The sequence below is a fragment of the Erinaceus europaeus genome, chromosome 17 (genome assembly GCF_950295315.1).
Source record: "Erinaceus europaeus chromosome 17, mEriEur2.1, whole genome shotgun sequence".
NCBI lineage: Eukaryota > Metazoa > Chordata > Mammalia > Eulipotyphla > Erinaceidae > Erinaceus > Erinaceus europaeus.
In genome coordinates, this window is record NC_080178.1 from 39,250,733 (window position 1) to 39,273,800 (window position 23,068).

General features: G+C 39.1%; 1 protein-coding gene across 5 annotated transcripts in view; it reads left to right on the forward strand.

Moving 5' to 3' along the window:
- The window catches only part of NARS2 (asparaginyl-tRNA synthetase 2, mitochondrial), a 138,401-nt gene that overhangs the window by 95,258 nt on the left and 20,075 nt on the right, over nucleotides 1-23,068 (forward strand). For all 5 annotated transcript variants that reach the window (XM_060176679.1, XM_060176676.1, XM_016193439.2 and 2 more), the window contains 2 exons: nucleotides 2,532-2,598; nucleotides 5,758-5,895. In XM_060176679.1, coding sequence (XP_060032662.1) covers nucleotides 2,532-2,598; nucleotides 5,758-5,895 — 205 coding nt within the window. The remainder of the gene's footprint in view (nucleotides 1-2,531; nucleotides 2,599-5,757; nucleotides 5,896-23,068) is intronic.

Genomic DNA, 23,068 nt, shown 5'->3' on the forward strand with positions numbered 1-23,068 from the left:
GTTTCTATCCAATAAATAAATATATACTTATTGCTACAAAGTAAAAGACTCTGGAGTGGTGGTGGGGGAGAGTACAGGACCTAAAAAAGGATGACAGAGGACCTATTGGGGATTGTCTTATTATGTGGAAAACCAGGGTCGTAATGGGGTGCGGAAGGTGAAAGGTCTGGCTTCTATAATTGCTTCCGCACTGAACCTGGGCACTGACAGGTGAATCCATACTCCCAGCCTGTCTCTCTCTTTCCGTAGTGGGGAAGGGCTCTGGGGAAGCGGAGCTCCAAGGCACATTGGTGGGGTTGTCTGTCCAGGGAAGTCTGGTCGCATTTGCTAGCATCTGGAACCTGGTGGCTAAACAGAGAGTTAACATACAAAGCCAAAAAAATTGTTGAACAAGCAATATAATTTTAAAAATAATAAATAAATAAATTTTAATAAAAGTAATAATTGGGGCATCCCAAGGAATCTGTAGGATACAGAAAAACAGAGAGAATAACTCAAAAACAGTAACCAACTTCTGATAAGCTTTAAGATAGGGGAAAATATCTATAACATTGTGAGTAGTTACTATTCCTATGCTATATATGAAAATAATCAACTCAAAGAGGTTAAGCAAGGGAGTCTAGGAGATAGTTCACCTGGGAGTAGTATGTCTGCTTTTCTACTTGCACAACCCAATTTTAAGTCCCCAATACACAATGTGAGGCACATTGGTGCTGTGGTGTCTCTCTTATCTGAAAAAAGTCAGCCCAGAGCAATGAAGACAAAAGAGAGAGAGAGAGAGAGAAAGATTGGGTGAGTCAATGGGTATTCAAATTCATATCCATCTGATTTCAAAGACATATCAATACATTTGAAAGGGCAATTGGACTTAATGCTGAAGTCATTTCGCTCTTCCACAGTTCTTGGGATCCTCATATATCACTTTATTCTTGTGCTTTTAAGTCTGCTGGGAAGTTTCCTCATTCACTGTGCTGTATCAGTCATTGCCATACCATCATCCACTCCATCAAGCTCAAATCACAGTTGTAGTTTAAATTTAAGATGTGCTTAATTGCTTAGTGCCAACCATCTCTGAGTTTATGATAGGACTGTGTATATTCTGCTTACTGTTATGCCCCCAGTGCTTGGCACATTGCTTTAACAGGAGCTCAGTAAATATTTATTAGGTGAATTAATAAACGGCATTTGAATAACTGTAGCAGTGAAGGTATTCCTTGTTAGGTCTTCTCCCTGAGGCTTCCTATGAATAATTCATATCACTGCTTTTGTTAGACTTTCTGAATGGAGTGAGTGATTACAGAGTACTTGGATGCTAACTCTTGCCCTACCACTTACCTGCCAAGAACGGATGGACAGACAGAAGGATGAATGATTTCAGCAAGACAGATAAATTTACTTACTTATTTGCTTTTCTGCCATTATGGTTATCACTGGGCCTCAGTATCTGTATGATTCTACCACTCCTGGAAGCCTTTCACTTTCTTCTCTCTTTGCTCCCCCTTGCCCGCCCCCCATATTATCTTTATTTATCTATTGGATAGAGACAGCCAGAAACAAAGAGGAAGGGGGTGCTAGAGATACAGAGACACCTGCAACGCTGCTTCACCACCCACAAACCCTTCCCTGCAGGTGTGGGCTGGGGGCTCAAACTTGGGTCCTTATGCTGCTCAAACAGGTGTGCCACCACTAGCCTTTTTTTTTTTTTTTTTTTTAGAATGTGAAAGCCAGAGTAAAATAGAAAATGAGAGAGACAGAAGAAACTCAGGTGGAGGGTAGATAGCATAATGGTTATGCAAAAAAAAAAAAAAAAACTCTCATGCCTGAGATTCTGAAGTCCCAGGTTCAGTCTCCTGCCCCACCATAAGCCAAAGTTGAGTAGTGCCCTGGAAGGAGAAGAAAATAGGAGAAGTGAAGCAGGTCTGCAGGTGTCTCCCTCCCTCTCTGTCTTCCCCTTCTCTCTTGATTTCTCTCTGTCCTATCCAACAACAACAATGGAAAAGAAAATGGCCTCCAGGAGCATTGGATTTGTGGTGCAAGCACCACACCCCAGCAATAATGCTAAAGGCATTAAAAAATTAATGAGAGTGGCAAATACAGAGAGAGGGCCAGAGCATCACTCTTTTTTAACTTTTTTTTCCTCCAATGCCTAGCACATAATACATGCTTACAATATGTTTGCTGAATGGATTGCAATTAAAAACTTTTGATCTTGTAAGCCTTAATATTTCAGGCTTTTATTAGAGCACTGCCATTTTGTGAACTTGGAGAAAATTTGTACTTAGTTTTAGTGACTAGTTCCTCTGTACAGTGTAGGTGGATCTGGAGTGTGCTTACTGAATGGCCTTTTCTCTTCATGATGCTCAGACCAAACTTAATTCCTAATTATACAATAGTCATTTATGTATAATCACTTCTGATTACACATTTATAACCTCGAAGACTAAGGGCATTTTCTAGTTTCTAGAGACAAACTACTTAACTACAGCCTCATTTTATTGACCTTTCTCTGCTTTTTCTCTATTTCTCTCCAGTATTTCTTATACTGAAGCAATAGAGATCTTAAAGAAGGCATCCCAGAATTTCACCTTCACCCCAGAGGTAATATTCATATATAGCAATGTATATAATACTTATATGCAATATGTATAATATAATGCATATACTTTGTATTATACACAGTTACATAAATTGCATAATTTTATATATACGTGTGTGTGTGTGGTTACTGGTGATATGAACAAACTTTAACACTTCCTGATACTGTTTACAGTTCTTTTTGTTTGTTACCAGGGTTTTTGCTGAGGCTTTGAACTTGCATGATTCCATTCTCAGTGTATCCCCCACATACACATTCATCTAAGAGGGAGAGTAAGAGGAGGGACACTGCTCCACCTCTTATGAAGCTTCCCCTTTGCATGGTATTCCCATGTGGTATTTGGGCTCTCAATCCCAATTCCTCACACATGTGCACTCTACCCACTGAGCTATCTCATATTAACTATATATATTACTGGGTCATTGGCAAACTCATAATTTTCTATGCAAAAATTCGTCATGAACAACCCAATGTTTACTTGCATGTTGGCTTTTTTAATGTTTATTCAAAATGTGTTGACATGTTTGAAATGAACAATAATTTTAAAGTAGCATCATATCAGCAGCCTGGGATAGAAATTTGTATTGGAGAATTGAAATCCATGGGACTCTAAATTATGAGGTCTCTTGTTCAATCCCTGGCATATATACCAGAATGATGCTCTTTCTTTCTCTAATTAATAAATAAATTTTAAAGATTAAAAAAAAAAAGATTAGAAGTCAAGGAGAGAAGGACTTGAGCAAGTTCAACGTCCTTAGTTCCATGCCTACTACTGCATGTATCATGATGATCTTGTTTTTTTTCTCCCGTATATTAAAAAAAAAAAAAAAAAAGTCTTATAAAAAGAGAGAGAGAGAGTTCTGAGCAGTAGCTCACTGGGTTAAGTGCACATAGTATGAAGCACAAGGACCTGTACAAAGATCCTAGTTTGAGCCCCTGGCTCAAACCTGCAGGGGGGTTCACTTCACAAGCAGTGAAGCAGGTCTGCAGGTGTCTATATCTTCCCCTCCTCTCTCAATTTCTCTCTTCCCTTTCTGACAACAAAAAAAAAAAAAAAAAAGGAAAAAGATAGCCTCCAGGAGCAGTGGATTAGTGGTACAGGCAAAAAAACATAGGAGAATGATATCATCTGGAATAGTAGTGATTGGAAGGTTTAAAAAAAAAAAAAAAAGATCCTCAAGTTAAGAAAGTGGGGTGGGGGGTGGGGTGGGGTGGGAAGTAACTATTCTTGGATGCCAGGAGATGGCTCATACTATAGAGCTCACAGTTTGCCATGCATTAGGAGGCAGGTTAAAGCCCCTAGCCAACCACATTCGAGCACCTGCATGGGGAAGCTTCTTAAGTAGTGAAATGATGCGGTGATGTTTCTTTAACTCCCTCCATTTCTCTTTCCCTCTGTCTCTCATTATTTATCGAAATACATACATATACCCACATGCATATGCCAAGAACAAAGGAATTGTGTAAACATGAGACCCAGCAATAACCTTAGTGACCTGCTAATCCTTTTTTTGGTAATAAACATTACTGTAGAAAGGGGACACCTGCAGGGGGGGTGCTTCACAAGTAGTGAGTGCTGTGTTTTCTCTCTCTTTTACACTTCCTTAATGAGAAAAAGAGAAAAAAAAATTAAAAGAGCAGTGGAAGGAATATTCTAAGCTCCGTTGAAAAAATGTAGTAACCAAGTAAACAAAATTAAAAAAATAAAAAAATACTTGTTTTCTACCCTGAAAGGTTCATGAAGTCATAGATTCTGTTTCTTCTTTTTTTAATATTAAAGACTTATATACTTATTTAAGAGAGAGAAGGAGGATGCCACTCTGACACATGCCATTCAGAAACATTATGCTTGAGAGTCCAAACCCCATCCACCACTGTACCTCTTCCCAAGCTGCAAGGATTTTGCTTCTTACCACTTTATCTAGTAGCAAATATTGTACCTAGAATTTCATTGGCACATTAGTTTTCACAGAATAAATAGATGAACAGTATTATCAAATATTAAAGAGCATCTGATGTAGGATTTCACTGTTTATTTAAAAAATAATTCACTGAGAGAGGCCATCTAGCTAAAAATATACATAGTATTAGAAATGTTATCTTTCATCATTTTATTTCCTGAGACTTAGGAAGAATATCTGTAGATCCTCTAAGCAGTGTTATTGACACTATAGCTCTGATGTCAGTTCTTGGACACTGTTATTTTCTTACTGATGCTATTTATCTTAAATGCATCCTTTTTTACAGGTGGGGTGATGTTGAGGGCCAGAGAGCATAGTGTTTATCTACCAGCTTCAGTTTGCATCTTTCCAGATATCTTTCAAATATCTTGATTTTGTTTATTGATTTCTGTTGTTACTATTGTTGTTTGGTCATTACTGGGATTTCAACTCTCCAAGCTTACTTGTTTCCCAAGCCACCATCTTGGCTCTCCCCCTCTCCCGCCTTTTAATGATCTTTTTTGCTTGTTTGTTTTTGTTTTGTTGGTGGGGACTAGGGGCTTGAACCCAAGCCCTTGCTTACTGTAATGTGTGCGTTTAACCAGGTGTGCCATCATTTGGCCCCCAGGCTGACTTTTTCAATTGAGATGGGGGGGGGGGGGGCTTGCAGAGACACAGAATAGCGCTGAAGCTTACCTCTGTACTATGAGGGTAAGGAATTTAAACCTGGGTGGTACACATGGCAAAGCAAGTACCTCCCAGGTGAGCAATGGCACTGGCTTTTTTTTTTCATATATTAGAAAACCCAAATCCTTAGTACAATATTTAAAAGGCAATTTTCATGTGACATACTTATAAGACTTCATTCCAATTTCATTGTTCCAATGTAGAAATTATAAACTCAAAGTTAGAACCTAATATGTTATAATAGAAATAGACAGATGAATGTAGTGAATGGAATAAAAGGTAGTCAGACATACTTGCATTAGTATAATATGTTTTCTGGCATGCTTCTGAAGAGGCCACCTACAGCTGCCTAAATGACTTATCTGGGTCCTGATTTACTGAAGATTCTTACCCATGTGGAGAGTGATCAGAGGCTAAGATTTCTCTAGGTTCTGTTTTTGTTGTACACCCATGCAGGTGATTTTTCAAATATTCCATTGTGTATTTTCACCTGTCTTCTCCTACAGTAACTTTACTGTAATTTTCTCATTACAGTGGGGTGCTGACCTACACACTGAGCATGAAAAGTACCTGGTGAAGCACTGTGGCAATGTACCAGTCTTTGTTATTAACTATCCACTAACACTGAAGCCTTTCTACATGAGGGATAATGAAGATGGCCCTCAACACACAGTAAGAAAAGATATGAAGGGGGCTGGGCAGTGGTGCACCAGGTTAAGTGTATAGTATGAAGAACAAGGACGCACACAAGGATCCTGGTTCAATAGCTAGCTCCCCACCTGCAGTGGGGTCACTTCACAAGTGGTGAAGCAGGTCTTCAGGTATCTCTCTGTATCTCCTACCCCCCCCCCAACCTCTCTGTTCTATCCAATAAAATGGGAAAAAATGGCCACCAGGAGCAGTGGATTTGTAGTGCAAGCACTGAGCTCCAGCAATAACCCTAGAGGTAAAAAAGAAAAGAAAAAATATTAAATGGGTGCCAGTTACCTTAAAGTATGGATTTTTCACCCTTGATTCAATTTCATTTATCTTTATTATCTTATTATATTATCTTAAAGAATATCCACTACTGGGAGTCAGGCAGTGGCACAGCGGGTTAAGCGCACGTGGCACAAAGCTCAAGGACCAGCAGAAGGATTCCAGTTCAAGCCCCTGGCACCTGCAGGGGAGTCACTTCACAAGCGGTGAAGCAGGTCTGCAGGTGTATATCTTTCTCTCCCCCTTTCTGTCTTCCCCTCCTCTCTCCATTTCTCTCTGTCCTAACAGTGGCATCAATAACAACAATAATAATAACTACAACAAGGGCAACAAAAGGGAATAAATAAATAAATATTTTTTTCAAAAAAAAGAATAGCCAGTACTCTTCTATCTTTTAAAATTTCTCAGAGGCGACTCTTAAAATACTTGGTTGAGGGATGGGGTGGTGGCACACCGTATTAAACACACACAGTACAAAGCGCAAGGACCTGCTCAAGGATCCCAGTTTAAGCTCCCAGCTCCTCATCTGCACTGAGGTCGCTTCACAAGCAGTGAAGCTGATCTGCAGGTGTCTTTCTCTCCTCCTAGCTTCCCTTCCCCTCTCAATTCTCTCTGTGCTATCCAATAAAACAAACAAACGAAAATGGCTGCCAAGAGCAGTGGGTTCATAGTGCTGGCATCAAGCTCCAGCAATAACCCTGGAGGCAAAAACAAAATAAAACTTGGCTGATCACACACTTTATCATGAACAAAGACCAGGGTTCACACCCCCACTCCCCACCTGCTAGGGAGAAGCTTCATGAGCAGTGAAATAGGTCTGTAGGTCTCCCTCTCCCTCTGTCCTCTATATTCTCTCTCTCATCACAATTTCTCTCTGTCTTAGGAAAGATAAAGGAGGGGGAGAAGGGGGGAAGGAAGGCCACTGGGAGTGGTGGATTTGTAGTACCAGCACCAAGCCCCAGTGATAACCCTAGTGGCTAGTGGGGAAAAAAAAAAAAAAAAAACTTCCTAAGAATATCCTAGGGTTCTGTAAATATACTTCACAAGGGCATCCTCCTTGGTTTTATAGATGTAAGCAAAGATGACAATGGGTTTGCTTATTTGTTTGTTTATTTTAAATAGTTGGGCATGAGTGGCCTAGAGTACTGTTTAGCACTACCCAGTCTGCTGTTGAAATATATACTGACTAGGAATGACTGCAATATCAGGCAAAAGAGGAGCTGACATGACAGAGCAGAAGGCTTATCATACTTTGGTTTGACTATCAAAATAGAAGTAATATAATATTTATTATACATTATTTTTAATGTTTCTATTAAAAATTTAATATATAAATTTAAATATAAGCCTATTTACATATAAATCAGATATATATACACAACATATATATATAGTCAGTCTCATTTATAAATTCACCCTTGTGGTATATATAATGGAATACTACTCAGGTATTAAAAATGGTGATTGCACTATTTTCAGCCCGTCTTGGATGGAGCTTGAAGCAGTCATGGTAAGTGAGATAAGTCATAAACAGAAGGATAAATATGGGATGATCTCACTCATAGGCAGAAGTTGAAAAACAAGATCAGAAAACACTTAAGTAGAACTTGGACTGGAATTGCTGTATTACACCAAAGTAAAAGACTGGGTGGGTAGGGGGGAGGGTTCAGGTCCTGGAACATGCTGGCAGAGGACCTAGTGGGGGTTGTATTGTTATGTGGAAAACTGGGAAATGTTATGCAGGTACAAACTATTGTATTTACTGTCGGCTATAAAACATTAATCCCCCAATAAAGAATTAAAAAAAAAATTCACCCTTTTCTACTAATCCATTCACTTTTAGAACCCCTAAAGGCTTTTCAAGGTTTTTCTCCCAGTTGAGTTCACCTACACTATAATTTCCTTTTATTATTTTTTTTTTTTTTACTGACAACTCAGAAATAGACAGGGGTAGATAGCATAATAGTTATGCAAAGAGATTCTCATGCCTGAGGCTCCACAGTCCCAGGTCCAGTCTGCTGCACTGCCATAAACTATAGCTGAGCAGTGCTCAGGTAAAATAAATAAATAAATAATTTTAAAAATACTTAAACAGATAACTCAGAAATGTATACCTCTAATTCAGATTTCTCCTTTAAGCTCCGGACCCATGTATTTTACTGACACTTGTAGACCTCAGAGGTACCTCAGTTTTACCAACATATCCAAAACTGAATTAATGATTTCACCTCTTCTCCCACCAACTTCAAATAGTCTCAGTAAAATAACCCAGGCATATATGAAAATGTAGTAACCCCTGACTCTGGGTCCCTAGGTCCCCTAAAGTAGGTGGCAAATATTCAGCCAAAAAAAAAAAATTCCCTCAAAATGTTTGTTTCTTCTATCCATTTGTGTGACTACCCAGTAATCTCTATGAAACTGTCAAAATTGCCAGGTGATATTCTCATTTTTAAAAATTATATACATATTATTTTAAAATCTAGGAAAATTTAAGCATTACTGGGCAATCAGCAAAGTACATATTGTAGAAATCACCTTGGAGTGAAGAATACCCAATTAGAGGGTGTCTAATGAGTGACTCAAGAGGTAGTTTGGTGGGTAAGCTTTGGACTTGCAGGCATGAGGTCTGTAATTTGATCCCTTGCAAAACATATGCAAAAATGATTCTCTTCTTTCTCCCCTCCTTGTGTCTGTCTGGCTAAAGCTAATTAGCTGCATCCAATAGCTTGAGCCTAAGGCCAACAGAAGTAGGATGGAGCAATTTTTCCATTGTCAGATATGAATGTGACCTGGGAATGAACATCAGTTCATCACAAAGTTTCCATTTTGCTAACCACCGTGCAGTTTCATTTGGTGCTACCTGCAGCCCACCAGAATCTCCTCATCTCACATCTGGAAGGCCCTCCTTTCTAGCACTGCTTTGTTGTTCTCAGCACAAATGCTATTCTTTGTGTCAGCAGTTAAAGCTTTTCAAGTTCATCGAGACTGAAACCACAAGTATGTTTCCTATGGTTTGTGGAACACTTCTTCTTTTGGTAATAATAGGTGATATTGCTCCATTGTTGGTAGCAGCCTGCAAGAGACCAAATAGGGAGTTTTTCCATTTTTGTTTTTCATCAGTATTTTTAAAATGCCAATTTAGATAGAAAGGCTGAGCAGAGGAAGGAACATTAAACTGTTTCCCATCTCTTTAAAGTTAGCATAGAAAAGGTAATATACAAAAGGCGTAGTTCCTATCTAGCCAGTTTGCTTTTTATTTGAGTTCTGGATTTTGTTTTTAGTGCACTGTTTGGAATCCGTAAGAGTCCTAAAGTACTGGTATAATAGAGACCAGGTTTCTTAAATCAATAAAATAATAATAATAATAAGATTGTAGGAACATTAATTATTGGAAAATTATAGAAGTTAGCAAGGAGTGGAGTAAAGAACTTGTAATCGTCACTGTTGACTGTTCAAGAGAGTGATGAGATAACAGCTCACCAGTCCTTCACTCCAGATCTCCAGAGATGTATAGCAGCAGTGGAAAGTTTAGCTGCCAAAGTTCTCAAGACTTGGTTAGCTTGGTCTTTTGTTTTGTTTTTTATTTCTTTATTGGGGAATTAATATTTTACATTTGACAGTAAATACAATAGTTTGTACATGCATAACATTTCCCAGTTTTCCATATAACAATACAACCCCCACTAGGTCCTCTCTCATCCGTGGACCTGTATTCTCCCCAACCCTGACCCCCCACCCCAGAGTCTTTTACTTTGGTGCAATACGCCAATTCCAGTTCAGGTTCTACTTGTGTTTTCTCTTCTGATCTTGTTTTTTAACTTCTGCCTGAGAGTAAGATCAACCCATATTCATCCTTCTGTTTCTGACTTATTTCACTCAACATGATTTTTTTCAAGCTCCATCCAAGATTGGCTAAAACAATGAAGTCATCTTTTTTATAGCTGAGTAGGATTCCACTATGAATATATACCACAGCTTGCTCAGCCACTCATCTGTTGTTGGACACCTGGGTTGCTTCCAGGTTTTGGCTATTACAAATTGTGCTGCATGTGTACACAGATCTTTTTGGATGGGTGTGTTGGGTTCCTTAGGATATATCCCCAGGAGAGGAATTGCAGGATCATAGGGTAGGTCCATGTGTAGCCTTCTGAGAGTTCTCCAGACTGTTCTCCACAGAGGTTGGACCAACTGACATTCCCACCAGCAGTGCAGGAGGGTTTCTTTGACCCCACAGCCTCTCCAGTATTTGCTGCTGCTACCTTTTCTGATGTATGACATTCTCACAGGAGTGAAGTGGTATCTCACTGTTGTCTTTATTTGCATTTCTCTGACAATCAAAGACTTGGACCATTTTTTTTCATGTGTTTCTCAGCATTTTGGATCTCTTCTATGGTGAACATTCTGTCAATGTCCTTTCTCCATTTTGGGATGGGGTTGTTATCTTGTTGTTGAATTTGGCAAGCTCTTTATATATTTTGGTTATTAAACTCTTGTCTGATGTATGGCATGTAAAGATCTTCTCCCATTCTGTGAGGGTTCTCTTGGTTTGGGTAGTGGTTTCTTTTGCTGTACAGAAGCTTTTTTATTTGATGTAGTCCCATAGGTTTATACTTGCCTTAGTCTTCCTTGTAATTGGATTTGTTTCATTGAAGATGTCTTTAAAATTTATGCAGGAGAGAGTTCTGCCAATATTTTCCTCTAAGTGTCTGATGGTTTCTGGTCTAACATCCAAGTCCTTGATCTACTTGGAATTTACTGTTGTATTTGGTGAAATGCAGTAGTTCAGTTTCATTCTTCTGCATGTTTCAACCCATTGTTTCCAACACCATTTGTTGAAGAGACTCTGCTTTCCCCATTTAATAGTCTGGACTCTTTGTCAAAGATTAGATGTCCATAGGTGTGGGGGCTCACTTCTGGGCTCTCAATTCTATTCCACTGGTCAGTGTGTCTATTTATGTTCCAGTACCAAGCAGTTTTGATGACAATGGCCCTAGAATACAATTAGAGATCTGGCAGTGTGATACCTCCAGTTGTGTTCTTTCTTCTCAAGATTGTTTTGGCAGTTCTAGGTCTTCTCTGGTTCCAGATAAACATCTGTAGCATTTGTTCTATTCTCCTACAAAATATGGTTGGGTTCATGATAGGGATAGCATTAAATTTGTAGATGGCTCTGGGTAGTATATTCATTTTGATGATATTAATTCTTCCAACCCATGAACATGGAATATCTTTCCACTTCTTTCTGTCTTTTTCAGTTTCCTTGAGTAGTGACTCATAATTTTCAGTATACAAGTCTTTCACTTCTTTGGTTAGGTTTACTCCTAGATAGTTTATTGTTTTTGTTACTATAGTAAAAGGAATTGGTTTCTGGATTTCATCTTCTAATTTAGTGTTTGTATAGAGGAATGCCACTGACTTTTGAATGTTAATTTTGTAGCTTGACACCTTACTGTACTGCCTGATGATACCCAAAAGCTTCTTGCTGTATTCCTTAGGTTTTTCTATGTATATTATCATGCCATCTGCAAATAGGGAGAGTTTGACTTCTTCTCTTCCAATCTGTATGCCTTTAATTCCTTGCTCCTGCCTGATTGCTATGGCAAGAACTTCCAACACTATGTTGAATAGTAATGGTGATAGTGGGCAGCCCTGTCTAGTACCTCATCTGAGTGGAAATGCTTCCAGTTTTTCACCATTGAGTATGATGTTGGCTGAAGGTTTGCTATATATAGACTCTACTATCTTGAGGAATTTTCCATCTGTTCCCATTTTTTGTAGTGTTTTGATCATAAAGGGATGTTGTGTTTGTCAAAGGCTTTCTCTGCATCTACTCATATGACCAGGTGGTTTTTGGTCTTGCTTTTATTGATGTGGTGGATGATGTTGATGGATTTACATATATTAAACCAACCTTGCATCCCTAAGATAAACTCCACTTGGTCATGATGAACAATCTTTTTAATATACTGCTATATCCGGTTGACTGGTATTTTGTTTAATATTTGAGCATCTACGTTCATCAGAGATATTGGTCTGTACTTTTTGTTTTGGGTTGTGTCCCTGTCTGCTTTTGGTATCAGAGTCATGTTGGCTTCATAGAAGTTGAAAAGGAGTATTCCTCTGTCTTCAATCTTCTGGAAGACTTTTAAAAGTAGAATTAACTCTTCCTTGAATGTTTTCTAGAATTCATTTGTAAAACCATCTGGTCAGGGCTTTTAGTCTTGTGAAGGTTTTTTCACTAGCTGTGATGGGTCTGTTCATATTATTTGGTTCCTCTTTATTGAATTTTGAAAGTTCGTAGGTATCTGGGAAATTTCTTCCAGGTTCTCTAGCTTGGTGGCGTAGAGTTGTTCATAAAATCCTCACATGATATGTTGAATTTCTGCAGTGTCTGTTGTGGTATCTCCTCTTTTATTTATGATCTAATTTATTTGAGTCTTCTCCCTTTTTGTTTTGTAAGTTTGGCTAAAGATTTGTCTTTTTTTTTTTCACTCTTTTGCATAAGCAACATTTACTTTTGTTGATCTTTGTATGGTTTCTTATTTTTAATGTTTATTTCTGCCCTAAATTTAGTGATTTCTGTCCTTCTGGTTGCTTTTGGGTTCCTTTGTTCTTCTTCTTGTAGATCTTTAAGGTGTGCAATTGGGTTGTCTATTTGTGCTTTTTCTTGTTTCCTAATGTATGCTTCTATGGCTATAAACTTCCCTCTCAGTACTGCCTTAGCAGTGTCCCAAATATGTTGATAGCTTGTGCCTTCATTTTCATTGAAGTCTCGAAACATTTTGATTTCTTCCTTTATTTCCTCTTTGACCCACTAGTTGTTAAGTAGTGTACTGTTGAGCTTCCATATTTTGGAACTATTACTAATCTTTTATTGATTGTTAAGTGTTAGTTTAATTCCACTGTGGTCTGGGAAGATACTTGAGTTGATTTCAATGCTCTTCAATTTGCTGATACTGTCTTTGTGGCCTAATGTATGATCTGTCCTTGAGAATAACCCCTGTGGACTTGAGTAGAATGTGTTTTCCAGTTTCTTGGGATGAATGACTCTGAAAATGTCCAATAGTTCTAGTTTATCCTCATTTAGCTCCCTCCTGTCCTTACTGATTTTTTGCCTGGATGATCTGTCAAGTTCAGAGAGTGGGGTGTTGAAGTCCCCACTATGACTGTGTTGCTGTTAATATATTGCTGTAGCTCTTTCAGTAGATGTTTGATGTATTTAGATGGCTTCTCATTGGGTGCATAGATGTTAATAATTGTTAAGTCCTCTTGATTGACTGATCCTCTGAGCATTAAGTAATGTCCATCCCTATCTTTTTAAATTTTTATTTATTTTAAAGTCTATCGTGTCAGATATGAGAATAGCTGTTCCTTCCCTTATTTGTGGGCCATTGGCTTGTACGATAGTTTTCCATCCTTTCACTTTGAGTCTATGTTTGTCTTATTGAGTTAGGTGTGTTTCCTATAGATAGCATATTGTTGGGTTGTGTTTTCTGATCCATCTCCCTACTCTGTGCCTTTTAATAGGTCAATTCAGGCCATTGACATTTATTGATACCAAATATTGAAGACATTTTAATGCCATTCTTATAGTTTTTAGAGTGTTCTGATATATGACATAGTTATGGTGGTCTGACTGTCTATAGGAGACCTTTCAGAACTTCTTTCAGGGCAGGCTTGGTGATAGTTGATTTTTTTCAGCTGTTGCTTGTCTGAGAAGGTTTTTATGCCTCCATCTAGTCTGAATGACAGTCTTAACAGGATACAGTAGTCTTGGTTGAAAGCCTTTCTCACTGAGCACTAGATAGATATCTTGCCATTCTTTTCTGGCCTGTAGTGTTTGTGTGGAGAAGTCTGCTGCTAATCTTATGGGTTCTCTTTTGCAGCCTTCAGGATCCTTTCTTTATCCTTATTCCTTTCCCTTCTAATAGGATGTGTCTTGGTGTCTTTAAGTCTGGGTTAATTCTGTTTGGAACCCTCTAGGCTTCTTGAACCTTTTATGTCTTTGATGTTGTCTAGACTAGAGAAGTTCTCAGTATTATGTCCTGAAGAATAGTTTCTTCCCCTCCCTCTGTATCTTCCTCTGGTAAGCCAATCATGCCTATATTATTTCTTTTGAAGTCATCCCATAGGTCTCTGTGGTTGTTTTCAGTATCTGTTAATCTCTTTTTGAGATCTCTTACTTCTTTTTTAGTTGTCTCTAATTCGTCCTTGATCTTGCTAATTCTGTCTTCAGACTCATTGATTCTATTCTCTGTCCCTTCTACTGTTTTCTGAAGTTCATCTATTTTGTTACCCTATCTAATACTGTTTATCTTGTTCACCTAATTGTGTTCTTAGCTCAGCTATTTCATCTTTCAGCTCTGTAATAACCTTGAGATAATTAGTGTTTTCTTCCAGACTCTCATTTGTTGTTTCTGCATTTCTGATGACAGTTCTTTCAAATTCTTACTCACTCCTGTGATTATTTCCTTAGCAAGCGTTTAGATGTTGACCATTTTGTGCTTCACCCTTTGGGGGGCTTTTAGCTGGACTCTTGTCCTGGTTCATTTCTCCAATATTTCTTCTTGTTGGTTTAACCATTCTATAAGTATGTTATGAGATCCCTTTCTCAGTACTTTTCAAATTACTGATCACTCTTGATTGACTTGTGTCTAAATAAGGTACTTAAACGATTCACATTGTGGAAATTGACAGTTGTTTCAATATTATTTTAATCCCTGAGTTGGACTACAGTGGCCTTAAAAACCTCTTTTGTTCTTTGTTCTTCACTGCAGGCTATGGGAGCCTGAGGACTTTTAAACCATAAGTAGGCTTCTTAGCTTAATCCCTCACTACTGACCAAGAGATAAAGCATGGTGTGGGAGAGATAGGACAGTGGCTATGCAAAGAGACTCTTACACCCCATTTTTCCAAAGCTCCAGACTCATTTCAGCTTCTCTGCCAAACAGGGCAGCACTGCTGGGCCCTGTGAGTTTCTAAACAAGTCCCGTTTGTAAGCTGTAGGTTCTGAGGCAATTATTCATCTTGTTCTCATCAGGAAAACAATGTGGAAAGACTACCACTTAGACAGCCCCACTGCTAAGCCACTGAGGTATATCTCTTCTCCTGAGTTTCCTGGTCAGTTCTCTGTTCCCAGATGTCAGCACAAGGCCTCCCCTCTGCTGCTTCAGCCTCTGAGGGCAGTAGCAATGGAGACTCACTGTTGTATTTGGTGAGTCTTAGGGGAGTCCTCTCTTGCCTTCAGCAGGTTTTTTGTTGGTAAAACAGACTGAAGATGGTGCCTCAACTGGTAAACTGCTGGACTGTTACCAGCTGTTCAATCTCTCCTTAGGCTCCTCCCTGTCCATGAGCCACATGTATTTTCACTCACTGGTAGTTTGGTTGGTTCCTGAGGTCATTCTAGTCCTGCCTTGTTATGGTCCCAGACGGTCTTCTTTGGTATTCCTAGTTGACCCAGGAGAGGAGAGAAACTCAGCTGCGGCTCCTCTGTTGCCCTGCCTAGCTTGGTGTTTTTTAAGAGATATTTCTCTGTTCTCACATTCCCTAATCAGAGATAACACAGTCCTTTTAGCCAGGTTTCCCTAGACACAGACTTGCCATCCCATAAAGGTAAAGTGTACAGAGCAGTTAATGCTCTGGGCAGCTTATCTTTTCCAGCCTACTTACTCTGCAGTCCCATTCCTGCCCATCACTTAGCAAGCATACAACCAGGTTTTTCTCATTACTACTGAGGAAATGTGTTTGATTCTGTTCACACTTTGCTTCTGCAGCATACTTGTGTCCTGATTTAACTGTATGAGCCTTTATTACCATTAGAACTGTGGGCAGACAGCTTCTGTAAGTAAATAACACAGAAGTTACCAGAGTGAAAGATAGGGTAAGAGAATCATACCCTGAACCTTAGCCTAGCTAAAAGGATGGAGGAAATCCTTCTAATGAGCTTCACAGGGTGTAGGATTTTTCATGTCATTTCAGAGGATAGTGCAACTCTGTTAGTGTCACCAAATATAAATGTCTTTATTTATAGCTGAGCAACATATTACTATGTTATAACTTCTCAGAAAATTAGCACAGTCTTAGACTGGAAGATGTTGTTATTAAAAAAAAATAATAAAGGGAGTCCTGTGGTAGTGCAGCGGGTTAGCGCACGTGGCATGAAGCGCAAGGACCAGTGTAAGGATCCCAGTTTGAGCCCCTGGCTCCCCACCTGCAGGGGAGTCGCTTCACAGGCCGTGAAGCAGGTCTGCAGATGTCTTTCTTTCCCTCCCTCTGTCTTCCCCTCCTCTCTCCATTTCTCTCTGTCCTATCTAACAACAATGACATCAATAACAACAATAATAACTACAACAACAATAAAAAACAAGGGCAACAAAGGGGAAAATAAATATTTAAAAATTAAAATTAATAAAATAAAATAAAAATAGGAAGTATAAAATCTGATACAGGGTAAGAAATTAAACTTAAAAGAGAAGAAGGCTACATGTTGCAGGGGAGAAAAGAACAAGATCTCTATGGGCCTTTTGTCACAAAGATAAACCTGTCCTCAGTAAAAGAAAGAGAGTACCCTCTGGTCAGAGAACATTTGTGATGCATTGTGAAGGAGTCTCTTACTCAAAATATACAGATCTCAACTGGAGTATCCACCCACTTTATCCCTATGGCACTAGAGGAAGTTGTAATTTCTTTCTGTGTGTTTCTGTTTTTTTTTTTTTCCACTCCGTGGTTATTGTTGGTACTTGGTGCCAGCAATATGAATCCACCTCTCAGCAGCCATTATCCACCCTATCCCCTATGCTGATAGAGAGAAATTAGAGGGGAGGAAGAGGTTGAGAGAGAGAGAGAGAGAGAGAGAGAAAGACAACTGTAGACCTGCTTTTAGTGCTTGTGTAGTACCCCACACACACACAGAGGGGAGGGGAGGCTCAAACCTAGGTCCTTGTGCCAGTCCCTGTGCATGATACTGTGTGCACTTAGCTGGGTGCACCACCACCCAACCCCCTGTCTCTATTTTGATATATCTGAAGAAGTCAGCCTAGACCTGTTATGACTTGGAAATGAGGAGAAAAAAACAATCTCTTAAAGGAAGTGAATGCCAACTAAATAGCTCACCAGGACAGTGCATTGCTTTGCCTTGTGTGCAACCCTTGTTCAAGTCCTGCCCTATCTGATAGCAATAGTTTTGTTATGTAACCTGCATTGATAAATAAATGTGAGCAGATATGATTTCTGTATATTACATGGACAAGTATGCTTATTACATAGTTGTACGTGTTCTTTCCATCTACACAAAATCAGAAATCCTTAGAAAGAATAGTTCTGAGACTCCCGGAGGCGGGGCTAGGAGCAGCAGCAGATATGTTTCTCTCCTTTCCTCTCCTCTCCCAGATCAGTTAGGAATACCAAAGGAGATCACCTGGGACCGAAACAAGACAGGACTAGAACAACTACAGGAACCCACCAAATCACTGGTGAGTGCAAACACGTGTGGCTGGTGACAGAGAGGAGCCTAGGAAGAGACTAAGTGGCTGGTAACAGTCTGTCAGTATATCAGTTGAGACACCACCTCCAGTCTGTTCCACCAACAAGGGGACAGCTGAAGGGAGGAGAGGACTCCCCAGAGACTCACCAAGTGCAACTGTAAGTCTCCATTGCTACTGCCATCAGAATCTAGAGCAGCGGCAGGGAGGGACACCGGGGGGACAGAGATCTAACTAGGAAACTCAGGAGAAGACCTATACCACGGTGGCATAGCTGTGGGGCTGTGAAAGTCTCTTTGCATAACCACTGGTCTATCTCTGCCAAACCCTGCCTTATCTCTTGGTCAGGAGTCAGTGATTAAGGTAAGAAGCCTACTTATAGTTTCGAAACCCTCAGGCTCCCATAGCCTACAGAGAAGAAAAAGAATTTTAAAAGATGCTTTTAAATCACTGAGCTCCAACTCAGGGATTAAAATACTATTGAAACAACTGTTAACTTCCACCACTGTGAACCCTTTAATTACCTTACTTAGACACAAGTCAATCCAGGAAATAGTGATCATTTGAAAAGTACTAAGAGAGGGAACTCATAACATAATATATAAATGGGTAAACCAACAAGAAGAAATATTGGAGAAACTAACCAGGAAACAGTCCAGCTAAAAGCCCCACAAAGGGGGAAGCACAAAATAATGAGTTCAACATCCAAACATTAGTTAAGGAAATTACAGGAGTGAGTAAAGAGTTTGAAAGAATTGTCATCAGAAATACAGGAACAACAAATGAGACTCTGGGTGAAAACACTAACTGTCTCAAGGTTATTAGAGAGCTGAAAGCTGAAATAGCTGAGCTAAGAACACAACTAGCTGAACAAGCTAAAACAGTATCAGAACAGGGAAACAAAATAGATGAACTCCAGAAAACAGTAGGGGGCAGAGAGAACAGAATCAATGAGGCTGAAGACAGAATTAGCAAGATCTAGGACAAATTAGAGACAACTAAAAAAGAAGTAAGAGATCTCAAAAAGAGATTAAGAGATGCTGAAAACAACAACAGAGACCTATGGGATGACTTCAAAAGAAACAATATACGCATTATTGGCTTACCAGAGGAAGAAAGAGGAGGAGAGGAAGAAAGCATTCTTCAAGCCATAATAGCTGAAAACTTCTCTAGTATAGACAGCATCAGACATAAAGATTCAAGAAGCCCAGAGGGTCCCAAACAGAATTAACCCAGACTTAAAGACACCAAGACACATCATATTTAGAATGGAAAGGAATAAGGATAAAGAAAGGATCCTGAAGGCTGCAAGAGAAAAACAAAGAGTCACCTACAGAGGAAAACCCATAGCAGCAGACTTCACGCAAACACTATAGGCCAGCAGAGAATGGCAAGATATCTATCGAGTGCTCAATGAGAAAGGCTTTCAACCAAGAACACTGTATCCTGCTAGACTGTCATTCAGAATTAGATGGAGGCATCAAAACCTTCTCAGACAAGCAACAGTTGAAGGAATCAACTATCACCAAGCCTGCCCTGAAAGGTCTTCTATAAACAGTCAGACCATCATAAGTAGAACATATATCAGAACACTCTAAAACTCTACAAGAATGGCGTTAAAATGTCTTCAATCTTTAAATGTCAATGGCCTGAATTCACCTATCAAAAGACAAAGTAGGAAGATGGATCAGAAAATACAACCCAACAATATCCTGTCTACAGGATACCCACCTAATTCAAAAAGACAAACATAGACTTAAAGTGAAAGGATGGAAAACTATCATACAAGCCAATGGCCCACAAAAAAAGGGCAGGAACAGCTATTCTCATATCTGACACGATAGACTTTAAAATAGATAAGATTTAAAAAGATAGGGATGGACACTACTTAATGCTCAGAGAATCAGTCAATCAAGAGGACTTAACAATTATTAACATCTATGCACCCAATGAGAAGCCATGTAATACATCAAACATCTACTGAAAGAGCTACAGCAATATAATAACAGCAACACAGTCATAATAGGGGACTTCAATACCCCACTCTCTCAACTTGACAGATCATCCAGGCAGAAAATCAATAAAGACATAAGGGAGCTAAATGAAGAGATAGACAAACTAGAACTATTGGACATTTTCAGAGTCATTCATCCCAAGAAACTGGAATACACATTTTACTCAAATCCACATGGGTCATTCTCAAGGATAGACCATATGTTGGGGCACAAAGAAAGCATCAGCAAATTCAAGAGCATTGAAATCATCCCAAGCATCTTCTCAGACCACAGAGGAATTAAACTAACACTTAACAATCAACAAAAGATTAGTAATAGTCCCAAAATGTGGAAGCTCAACGGTACACTTCTTAATAACCTCTGGGTCAAAGAGGAAATCAAGGAAGAAATCAAAATGTTTCGAGACTTCAATGAAAATGAAGACACAAGCTATCAAAATCTTTAGGACACAGCTAAGGCATTACTGAGAGGGAAGTTCATAGCTATACAAGCACACATTAGGAAAGAAGAAAAAGCACAAATAAACATCCTGATTGCACATCTTAAAGGCCTAGAAGAAGAAGAACAAAGGTACCCTAAAGCAACCAGAAGGACAGAAATCACTAAAGTTAGGGCAAACATAAATAACATTGAGAATAAGAAAACCATACAAAAGATCAACGAAAGTACATGTTGGTTTTTCGAAAGAGTGAACAAAATCGACAAACCTTTAGCCAGACTCATAAAAGGGAGAAGACCCAAATAAATCGGAAGCGGATAACATGTACAGGCCCATCACAGCTAATGAAATTGAAACAGTTATCAAAAATCTCCCAATAATAAAAGTCCTAGACCAGATGGTTTTACAAATGAATTCTATAAAACCTTCAAAGAAGAACTAATACCTCTACTTTTAAAAAGTCTTCCAGAAGATTGAAGACACTGGAATACTCCCTGCTAGCTTCTATGAAGCCAACATCACTCTGATACCAAAAGCAGACAGGGACACAACCAAAAACAAAAAGTACAGACCAATATCTCTGATGAACATAGATGCTAAAATACTGACCAGATTCTAGCCAACCGAATACAGCAGTATATTAAAAAGACTGTTCATCATGACCAAGTGGGGTTTATCCCAGGCATGCAAGGTTGGTTTAATATACGTAAATCAATCAATGTGATCCATCACATCAACAAAAGCAAGACCAAAAACCACATGGTCATATCAATAGATGCAGAGAAAGCCTTTGACAAATACAACATCCCTTTATGATCAAAACACTATAAAAAATGGGAACAGATGGAAAATTCCTGAAGATAGTGGAGTCTATATATAGCAAACCTACAGCCAACATCATACTCAATGGTGAAAAACAGGAAGCATTTCCACTCAGATGAGGTACTAGACAGGGCTGCCCACTATCACCATTACTATTCAACATAGTATTGGAAGTTCTTGCCATAGCAATCAGGCAGGAGCAAGGAATTAAAGGCATACAGATTGGAAGAGAAGAAGTCAAACTCTCCCTATTTGCAGATGACATGATAGAAAAACCTAAGGAATCCAGCAAAAAGCTTTTGGAAATCATCAGGCAATACAGTAAGGTGTCAGGCTACAAAATTAATATTCAAAAGTCAGTGGCATTCCTCTGTGCAAACACTAAGCTAGAAGAAATTGAAATCCAGAAATTAATTCCTTTTACTATAGCAACTAAAACAATAAAATATCTAGGAGTAAACCTAACCAAAGAAGTGAAAGACTTGTATACTGAAAATTATGAGGAAATTGAAAAAGACACAAAGAAGTGGAAAGATATTCCATGTTCATGGGTTGGAAGAATTAACATCATCAAAATGAATATACTACCCGGAGCCATCTACAAATTTAATGCTATCCCCATCAAGATCCCAAGCACATTTTTTAGGAAAATAGAACAAATGCTACAAACGTTTATCTGGAACCAGAAAAGACCTAAAATTGCCAAAAGAATCTTGAGAAAAAAGAACAGAACTGAAGGTATCACACTCCCAGATCTCAAATTGTATTATAGTGCCATTGTCAGCAAAACTGCTTGGTACTGGAACATGAATAGACACACTGACCAGTGGAATAGAATTGAGATCCCAGAAGTGAGCCCCCACACCTATCGACATCTAATCTTTAACAAAGGGGTCCAGACTATTAAATGGGGAAAGCAGAGTCTCTTCAACAAATGGTGTTGGAAACAATGGGTTGAAACATGCAGAAGAATGAAACTGAACCGCTGTATTTCACCAAATACAAAAGTAAATTCCAAGTGGATCAAGGACTTGAATGTTAGACCAGAAAGCATCAGACACTTAGAGGAACATATTGGCAGAACTCTTTCCTGCATAAATTTCAAAGACATCTTCAATGAAATGAATCCAATTACAAAGAAGACTAAGGCAAGTATAAACCTATGGGAATACATCAAATTAAAAAAGCTTCTTCACAGCAAAAGAAACCACTACCCAAACCAAGAGAACCCTCACAGAATGGGAGAAGATCTTTACATGCCATACATCAGACAAGAGTTTAATAACCAAAATATATAAAGAGCTTGCCAAACTCAACAAGACAACAAATAACCCCATCCAAAAATGGGTGGAGGACATGGACAGAATATTCACCACAGAAGAGATCCAAAATGCTGAGAAACACATGAAAAACTGCTCCAAGTCTCTGATTGTCAGAGAAATGCAGATAAAGACAACAATGAGATACCAGTTCACTCCTGTGAGAATGTCATACATCAGAAAGGATAGCAGCAGCAAATGCTGGAGAGGGTGTGGGGTCAAAGGAACCCTCCTACACTGCTGGTAGGAATGTCAATTGGTCCAACCTCTGTGGAGAACAGTCTGGAGAACTCTCAGAAGGCTAGACATGGACCTACCCTATGACCCTGCAATTCCTCTCCTGGGGATATATCCTAAGGAACCCAACACACCCATCCAAAAAGATCTGTGTACACATATGTTCTTGGCAGCACAATTTGTAATAGCCAAAACCTGGAAGCAACCCAGGTGTCCAACAATAGATGAGTGGCTGAGCAAGTTGTGGTATATATATACAATGGAATACTACTTAGCTGTAAAAAATGGTGACTTCACCATTTTCAGCCGATCTTGGATGGACCTTGAAAAAATCATGTTGAGTGAAGTAAGTCAGAAACAGAAGGATGAATGTGGGATGATCTCACCCTCAGGCAGAAGTTGAAAAACAAGATTAGAAAAGAAAACAGAAGTAGAACCTGAAATGGAATGGCATATCACACCAAAGTAAAAGATTCTGGGGTGGGTGGCTGGGGAGAATACAGGTCCAAGATGGATTCAGAGGATCTAGTGGGGGTTGTATTGTTAAATGGGAAA